At 40.6% G+C, this 9,884-nt stretch overlaps 1 protein-coding gene across 1 annotated transcript in view; it reads left to right on the top strand.

Moving 5' to 3' along the window:
• The window catches only part of LOC144242885 (S-adenosyl-L-methionine-dependent tRNA 4-demethylwyosine synthase TYW1), a 199,107-nt gene that overhangs the window by 95,900 nt on the left and 93,323 nt on the right, over nucleotides 1-9,884 (top strand). Inside the window, exon 12 of the mRNA XM_077777913.1 lies at nucleotides 4,213-4,390. Within this exon, the coding sequence (XP_077634039.1) occupies nucleotides 4,213-4,390 (178 nt within the window). The remainder of the gene's footprint in view (nucleotides 1-4,212; nucleotides 4,391-9,884) is intronic.

Below are 9,884 nucleotides of genomic sequence, written 5' to 3'. Positions count from 1 at the left end.
GAGTCCAGGATGTCAGCTTGCTCCCTCCACAGGGCCTTTGCTCTGCTGCCCGTGCCTGGAGTGGTCTTTCCTTCTTTATTCTCTGCGCCCCTCCTTCATCTCCTTCAAGTCAGATCTCACCTTTTCAGTGAGCATCTTCTCACCACCCTGTTTTACGAGGCAGCCTGCCTCTTTGGACCCCCATTTTCTTTACCCGGCTCTACCTTTTCTGTTCCATATGCTTGTCACCTTCTAATGTACTAAAGGTACGCATGTCCTGGGTGGTAGCCCTTAGCTACATGTGGCTCTTTCTATTTTAATTAATGAAAATTAAATAAAATAAAAAATTTGGTTCGTCGTCAGTGACACCACATTTTAAGTGCATGAGAGACATGTGGCGGCTGTGTTGGATTGAACGGACAGAAAACATTTGCCTCATCTCAGAACATTTTCTTGGACCATACTGGTATAGAATTCACAGATTTATTATGTTTATGTTTATTCTCTGTCTCTCACAAGAATATAAGCTTCACAAAGGCAGAGGGTTTTCTCTAAATAGAGAAGTTATTTACAAAATTATTTATAAAACTATTTACTATAGAAAACTTGCCTAGAACACTATTTGGCACATAGTAGGTGATCAATAAATACATGTTGAATTGAGTGGAATTACCATTATAATTAAGATAATTGAGGGATTGAGTTTCTGTTTCAGTTCACAAAATACATAATTATTATTGAAAAAAATATTTTTGGCTAACATTTTTGGAATGCTTTTGTGCTGGGCCTGGCACTGCACTAGGTATTTCGTTGAATTCTTACAAAAGCTGTGTGAGCACACGCGCATGTGTGCAATCCCCATGCATAGATCAGGGAATGGGTATAAAAAGGTCAAGTGGCTTGACCAAGGACACAAAGCAACTTAACTGGTAGAACCAGAATTTAGATCGGTTTCACATGACATCCAGTGGTTAGGGCCTAGTCAGTGCTCAATTATTCTGAGTTTCAGGTTAAATCTGCTCTTCTACTCCTCTGCTCATAGGGGGATTAAAATTAATGATTTTTTGTTTTTTATAAAAAGGAAATTGTATGCTTAATGCTGAGTTGTTTTGGCAACATAGAGTGAATCAAGGATCAGGTTATAGTTAAAATCTTGATTCGCTGAGTTAAGATCTTAGATTTCAGTCACCTAAAAAATTACTCATTTAAAAACACTGATGTGGAAATATGAAGTACATTCTCAGAATTGCAGTTAAGTAGTGATCAAAGAAGATATCACCTGCCACACTGAGATTGTTCTGATTTTAGCCTGTATTGTGTTGGTTTGATCTCTTGGGTATTTAGTTGCAGTTACTTATGTCCACATAGATTTTGTGTGTGTGTGTGTGTGTGTGTGTGTGTGTGTGTGTGTGTGTCTGCATGTGTATAAAAATGAAATCACTTCCTGTAAACCAGGGCACAAGTGAGCATTGAAAGCTGACTTTATTTTATCCAGGTTTATTAATTGTTAAGGCGATATTGACTGGGATTTAATAATTTTAAGAACCCAGGGTAAGGGCAGTAATCGCCAATTTTTAATGAAAGTTTCTTTTGCGTCAGGCACTCTGCTAAAGTCTTTTACGTGCATTATCTCAGTTAATGCCAACAAAAACTCTTTGAGGTGGACTGTGTATAATTAAAGAAACTGTGTGTCAGAGGTGGCTAATTGCTCCCTCACACCTCCAGTTTCCACAAGGAATCTGTAGCCTTTGGAGACTTGCCTTTGAAAAGAACCTAGAGAAAACTGATAGAAATATCTGAAGTAAAGGAGATATTTCCTTTCCCTTAAAATTTTTTAATGTTTATTAAAATTTTTTTAAAATGTTTATTTTTGAGAGAGACAGAGCATGAGTGGGGAAGGACCAGAGAGAGAGGGAGACAAAATCTGACGCAGGCTCCAGGCTCTGAGCTATCAGCACAGAGCCTGACGCGGGGCTTGAACCCACGAACCACAAGGTGATGACCTGAGCGAAAGTTGGATATTTAACTGACTAAGCCACCCAGGCGCCTATTCCTTTTTAAAAAAATGTTTATTTATTTTGAGAGAGAGAGAGAGAGAGCACGTTCACACATGCACGCCCATGAGTGGGGAGGGCAGAGAGAGAGGGAGGGAGAGAGAATCCCAAGCAGGCTCCGCACTGTCAGGACAGAGCCTGTTGCAGTTCAAACTCTTGAACCCTGAGATCATGACCTGAGCCAAAATCAAGAGTCCAATGCTTAACCGAATGAGCCGCCCAGGTTCCCCGCATTTCCCTTTTTATACTCTTTCCAAGTCTTCCAGATTCTTAGATTGAGGGACTGTCAGGAGTGTTTTCTGCATTAGAAGTGATAACAGTTTTTCTCAACCCCCACTGTACACCAGAATCAAATGGGGAGTGTTTGAAAAATGCTGGAGTCCCATCCCCAGAGGTTTTCATTTAATTGGTTTGAGATACTACGTGGACATCAAGATTTTTTAAAAGTATTTTGGGTAGTTCCAATGTCCAGTAAGGGTTGAAAATCCTCACTGTTGGAAATCATCCCCAAACTTTTTGTTTGCATGTTGGAATCACCTGGGGAGCCTCAGAAGCTGCTGATGGCCATGCTTCTCCCCCAGGGATTGTGACTTGGTCTGTGTTGGGGTCTGGAGTTTGAAGTGTTAAGGTTTCCCAGATGATTCTAAATTTGTAGACCTCTGGTTTTATGCTTTTAAACCTTGGCTGCACATTAGGATCACTTGAGGAAGCTTACTTTATTTAAAAAAAAATTTTAAAGGTTTATTTTTGAGAGAGAGAGAGACAGCATGAGTGGAGGAGGGGCAGAGAGAGAGGGAGACATAGAATCCGAAGCAGGCTCCAGGCTCTGAGCTAGCTGTCAGCACAGAGCCCAATGCGGGGCTCGAACCCACGGACCACGAGATCATGACCTGAGCCAAAGTCAGCCGCCCAAATGACTGGGCCACCCAGGCGCCCCAGGATCACTTGAGGAATTTTAAAAGCTCCCATTTTCCTGGCTTACACCCACCCCAATTAAATGGAATCTTTGGCAGTGGACTTAGTTTTTGACATTTTGACAGGTGATTCTAACATGTAGCCAAAGGTGAGAACTTCAGGTTCCTTTTTCTCTCCTATATACTTTTGGACCAACGTCACTTAGTTTCACAATTCAGAATACTTGAGGAATGAAAGGGGAAATAACTGGTCTAGAAGACGCTTTTCATTATACCGAGTTCATTACCCTCACCTCCCATGTTTTTGTGGTAGAATAGACATCACAAAGTTTACCATTGCTGCCATTTTAAAAAATATTTTTTGAATGTTTATTTATATTTGAGAGAGAGAGAGACAGCGTGAGCAGGGGAGGGTCAGAGAGAGATGGAGAAAGAATCTGAAGCAGGCTCCGGGCTCTGAGCTTTCAGCACAGCACACAACGGGGGGCTCGAACCCATGGATCTGTGAGAACATGACCTGAGCCGAAGTTGGACGCCTACCAGACTGGCCTCATTGCAGCCATTTGAAAGTGTATGATTCGGTGTCATTAGGTACCTTGTGAATATGGGGCAACTGTCAGCACTATCCATTTTCAGAACTTTGTCATCATTCCTAACAGAAGTTCTGTACCCAAGAAAAAAATAACTCCTCGTTTCTCTCTCTTCCCAGCCTCTGATAACCTTCTACTTTCTGTCTCTCTGAATTAACCTATTCTGGGTGCTTCAGATAAGTGGAAGCATACAATATTTGTCCCTGTGTGTTGGGCTTATTTCACTTAGCACAGATTCATCCAAGTTGTCGCCCGTCAGCATTGCATTTCTTTGCAAGGCTGAATAACCTTCCATTGCATGTTTATACTAAGTTTTGTTTATCCATTTATCTGTTGATAAACATTAGAGTTCATTTCCTTAAACCAACATGAAAGAATACAGAGCTAAGCAAATTATGGAAAGTAATATGTTCTGCATTTCAGATAATTAGCTATCAGAGTTCATTTCTCCTGCTTGTATTGATGTAGTTTAGTTAGTATTAAAACCGAGGATGGGATTGCTGATTTTTCTGATTTACTAATTCTAGTTGTTTCCCCTCCCGGCCCTTGTTTTGTATTATTTGAATGGTATCCCAAATGGATTCCTTCTCTAACCAAAGAGCCATTTAGAAAAATAAAAGTGATAGCCTGTCGCTGGGCCTTACTGAGCTTGTTCCTTTTCCCTGTGTTCTCCAGGAGTCCCGGGTGTCAAAGAAGATCGTTTTGAAGAAGGGATGATGGTAAAGCACTGTGCATTGTCCCTTGTGGGAGAACCCATCATGTACCCGGAAATCAATAGGTTTTTGAAGTTACTCCATGAGTGTAAAATCTCCAGTTTCCTGGTCACAAATGCACAATTCCCTGTGGAAATCAGGTGAGACTTCCAGCTCATTAAGATAGTCTGTTTGGATCTGTGTTTGGGAAATAAGGACTTACCGACTGGGAAATAAGCTACATACAGATGTTGGCATTTTGGGAAAAGAGATGGGCCTCCTCTTAAAAAGTCATTCTATTAGGGAAGACAACATTAGCAAAAATTCATTCTATTGGGGAAGATAACATTAGAGTCACAAATAAGCTGCTGGGGGAGTTCAAAAGAGAATGCAATATTTTTTCCAGATGGGAGAAATAGAGTAAAATGTCTCGGGGAAGCCATCATTTAATTGGAATCTTGAAAGTAGGAAGCTGTAATTTTTAATAAGGACCTCCCGAGAAAGGTAGGAAGTGAGAGTATTTGTGACACCATTATGTAAATAGAGTTCTGGACCACAGAGCAGGTGAAGGAGACCTGCAACCGGAAACCAAGTTGAAAAGGTTGGGGGTAGATTGTAGAGCATTTCAAGTGCTGTTCTTTGGAAAGATCTTGCTTCCTGCAGAGCAGTCTGCCAGCGTGGCATAAAACGGGAGAGCCAAAAAGCAGGCAACTAGATAGAGTGTTCGTTTAGGTAAGAGTCATAAAGATGAAAGTAGGACAGTGAGAATGAGGAGTCCTGAAAAAGATGTCATCGGGACATAATAGAGCAGCTTGGCAAACTGCGTGGCTCTGAGAGCCCAGCATAGAAGAGGACCAATTACCAACCAGGAGGGTTCCAGCCATGCTGATTGCTAGGATTATGGGCCCCCAGAACAGTAGCGGATCACATAAGGAAGGAACAGGTTTCATAGGTAAGGTGATGAGTTAGTTTGGATGACTTAGAGGGTACACTTTCCAGATTGAGAGGACCATCTTCTGGGACCTGGAAATGACTGGTTTTTGTATTCTACTTGAACTATGCACATATTATAATACCGAAAATATTGCATTTTATTTATGTACCTCTGTTTTCCCCCTTAGACTGAGTTGCTTGAGCTTGGTAACCCCTGCTTATTTATCTTCATGTCACCAGTATAATGCCTGTAGGTTCCCAGCTGGTGAAATATTGGGGAAATTCCCACACAAAAATACAAGACAATGAACTTTTATTTATTAAAAAAATTTTTTTTAATGTCTTTATTTTATTTTGAGAGACAGAGACAGAGAGTGAGTGGGGGAGGGGCAGAGAGAGAGGGAGACACAGAATCTGAAGCAGGCTTCAGGCTCTGAGCTGTCAGCACAGAGCCTGACACAGGGCTGGAACCCACGAACCGTGGGATCATGACCTGAGCTGAAGTTGGACACTCAACCGACTGAGCCACCCACACACTCCAAGAATGAACTTTTAAAATTCAAAGCTGTTTTGTAGATGCTCATGGCTAAAAGTACCACATGAACAAAAAGAAAATAATTGTCAAATATAAAAAGACACTATTGGAGTGACCTCAGAGTCCTGGCAGCCTGCCTTGTTCCTTTTTTCTCTTGCCTTCCATTTACAACTACTGAGATATCCGTAACCAAACAAAAACACACCTCTGTGCAGCACACCAGGACATCCAAGAGATGTCAGTCATGTGTGTACCCCAAAGTGGGTAGATTGGGTGTTGGAGGAGGCTGTGGAGTGAGGGGAGTGGCAGCAGAGGCTGCAGAGACAGGTCTGGTAGGACCACCCTGCTGGGAGAGGAGGTGGAGGCTGAAGGCGTTTGCTACACAGCTGGGGGACCCATTGCTCTCTCTGAGAGACAGTGGTGACTAGGGGAAGGGAGAGGGAAAGGAAGAAGGCAGACACAGAACTGAAGGAAAGTGTCTCCTGCTGTCTGCCCTGGGTGGGGGGGGGTTGGGCCAAAGGACTGCCCTGGAGCTCTGGGAACTCCCCACTTTGAAGATCCTCCTACCTGGTCCTGAGCATACCCACAGCCCCAGGTGCTAAGCACACACCTCCTTCCATTTTGTTGCCCCCGCTGGCCCACCCCCTTTAAATGCACTACTCTCCCCACCTTAGTGGGGAGTCCTTTCTGGTAAGAGAAACCAAAATCTTGTGCTTTAGCACCACCTTCTGGAAGAGAAAAGGAGGACTCCCCATTACCAACCTGTCTAACTGTTAGAATAAAAGTAAAGGCTTTACCTAAAGTAAGAAAGGTGTTTCCTACTTCAGACTCATTGGCAGAAGCACTTATCATGAATCACTGTGAAAAATCATGGCAAGATGATATCACAAAAGGAAAATGACAATTTTCCAGCAACTAGACCCCCAAACACAGACTATTCCACTCTCACTGATGACATAATTTAAACTAGCTATTATGACAAAATTCAACAAGCTACAAGAAGACTTAGAAAGGCAATACAATGACCTCAGGAATAAAATTAATGAATAGAAGGAGTACTTTACTGGGATACCTGGGTGGCTCAGTTGGTTAAGCATCCAACTCTTGATCTGAGCCCAGGTTTGATCTCCGGGGTGTGAGTTCAAGCTCTGCTTTAGGCTCTGCACTGGGTGTGAAGCCTACTAAAACAAAACAAAACAAAACAAAACAAAACAAAAGAGTACTTTACTAATGATATTGAAATTCTAAAGGAGAACCAAACAGAAACTCTGGAACCAAAGAACTCAGTAAATGACATGAAGAATGCATTTAGAAAACACCAGCAACAGAACAGATCAAATGGAAGAGAGAATTAGTGAGCTGGAAGAAAGGAATCTGGAAATGATTTTTAAATATTTACAATCGTTTATTTTCTCCTCAGAATTATAACATTGACATTAATCATTTTTTAAAAAATATAATTTGTTGTCAAGTTAGCTCACATACAGTGTATACACTGTGCTCTTGGCTTTGGGAGTAGATTCCCATGATTGATCACTTATGTACAATACCCAGTGCTCATCCCAGCAAGGGCCCTCCTCAGTGCCCATCATTCACTTACCCATCTCCCCTGTACCCCCTTCAACCCTCAGTTTGTTCTCTGTACTTAAGAGTCTCTTATGGTTTGCTTCCCTTTCTGAAACTATTTTTTTCTCCTTCCCTTCCAAGAAGTAAGATTTTAAGATTCAGGAACGTAAAGAAACTCTGAGGTCATGTGGGTGGCTCAGTCTCTCTCTACCCCTCCCTTGCTTGCACTCTTTCTCTCTCTCTTTCAAAAAAATAAATAAACATTTAAAAAATTTTAAGAAACTCTGTGAGAACTATCAGACTCCACTAGATGAATTGGTATACCAGAGGGAGAAGAGGGGGGAGAAGGGAGCAGAGAATGTATTTAGATAAATTAATATTGAGGACTTCCCAAACCTGGGGAAGGAACTGGACATGAAACTAATAAAACACTCAACTCAGTATGAAAAGACCTTCTTCAAAACACATTATATTGAAACTGTCAAAAGTCAATGATAAAAGAATCTTAAAGGTAGGTAGGGGGATAAAAGATAGTAACTTAAAAAGGAACCTGCATTAGGCTATCAGTAGATTTCTCAGCAGAAACTCTATAGCCTCAGGGAGAGGAATGACTTTTTAGAATAATGAAAGATAAAAACTACCAGCCAAGAATACCTGGCAAAGTTATCCTTCAGATATGAAGGAAAGATAAAGTCTTTCCCAGGTAAACAAAAACTGAAGGGAGTTCACCACCACTAGACCTGCCTTACAAGATATGTTGCAAGGGGCTCTTCAAGCTGAAATGAGAAGATGAAAGTACACACATAACTCTGATTAAGGTGGTAAATAGACAATCAGGATTAGAAAACCGTAACTCTGTTTTAGAATAGCATATTATACTCTTAGTTATAGTGTAAAGGTTAAAGGAAAAACATTAAAAATAAATATAGCTACTACAACTTTGTAACCACAGCATGAAAAGATGATTTGTGACATCAAAAATTCTGAATAAAATGGGGCACCTGAGTGGTTCAGTTGGTTAAGCATCCGACTCTTGATCTCAGCTCAGGTCTTGATCTCAGGGTTGTGAGTTCAAGCCCCACATTGTGCTCTGTGCTCCCCATGGAGCCTACTTAGAAAAAATGAAATAAAAGGATGAGAATCTTTATAGGCAAATCAAGATAAATTGATATCAGCAGAAATAAAAATGAGTGTTTTATCTATGAGATGTGTTTTGTAACCCTCATGGTAACCACTAAGCAAAAATGTAGAGCATACACATGAAACATAAAGAAAAGGAAGCCTGAGCAAATCTCCATGGAAAACCACCAACTTACAAGGTAGGAACAGAAGGAAAAAGAAACAATGGGAAGGCCAGAGATAAAATGGCACTAGTAAATCCTTACATATCAGTAATCACCCAAAATGTAAATGGACTGAACCCACCAATCACAAGGCTCAGAGGGGCTGAATGGATTTAAAAGACCACAAGACTTAACTATATGCCGCCTACAGTAGACTTATTTCAGCTCTAAAGACTCACACAGACTCAAAGTGAAAGGGTGGAAGGTGATATTCCATGATGTAATGGAAATCAAAAGAAAGTAGGTGGAACAATACTGGTATCAGACAAAATAGACTTCAAGCCAAAAACGGTAACAAGAGGCAAAGAAAGCCATTATGTAATGATAAATCATTACATCAAGAAGATAGGACACTTGTAAATCTATATAGTCCTAGTATCCAAGCACTGAAATATATTAAGCAAATACTAAGAGATCTTGAGGTATAAATAAATAATTTAGTAATAGTAAGGGACCTAAATACCCCACTGTCAGCAGTGGATAGATCATTGAGATAGGAAGTCAATAGGGAAACTTGGAATTGAACCATGCTTTAGAACAAATGGACTTAACAGACATACACAGAACATTCCAAAAAAAATAAAGAAGTCAGTCAACTTAGTAACAAAAACAATCTGATTAGAAAATGGGCAGAAGAACTAAATAGACATTTTTGCAAAGAGGACATCAAAATGGCCCACAGGTGCATGAAAAGATGCTCAACATCACTAATCAGGAAGCTGCAAATCAAAACCATAATGAGATCCCACCTCACACCTGTTAAATTGGCTATCATCGAGAAGACGAGAGACAACAGGTGCTGGTGAGAATGTGGTGAAAAGGAGACCTTTATACATTATTGGCAAGAATGTAAATTGGTCCACCCACCATAGAAAAGGATATAGAGGTTTGTCAAAAAATGAAAAATAGATCTACCATATGATCCAGGGATTCTACTTCTGGATGTATACGCAAAGGAAATGAAAAGAGGATTTTGATGAGATATGTACTCCCATGTTTACTGCAGCATTATTCACAATAGCCAAGATCTGGAGACAACCCAAATACCCATCAACAGATGAATGGATAAAAAAAAGTGTGGTACAGTACACAATGAAATATATTCATCCATGAGAAATCAGGATATGCTGCCATTTGCAACAAGTTGGATGGATTTCAAGCACATTATGCTATGCAATAGCATAATAGACAAGTACTTACATGTGGAATCTAAAAAAGTTAAATCTGTTTTAAAAAAAAATGGTGGTGACCAGGGAACAAGGGGGGGGGGTGTAAGAT

This window comes from Crocuta crocuta, unplaced genomic scaffold (assembly GCF_008692635.1).
Source record: "Crocuta crocuta isolate KB4526 unplaced genomic scaffold, BGI_CrCroc_1.0 scaffold217, whole genome shotgun sequence".
Taxonomy (NCBI): Eukaryota; Metazoa; Chordata; class Mammalia; order Carnivora; family Hyaenidae; genus Crocuta; species Crocuta crocuta.
Note: the sequence above shows the minus strand (reverse complement) of the source record. Positions and strands in the feature narration are given on the sequence as shown.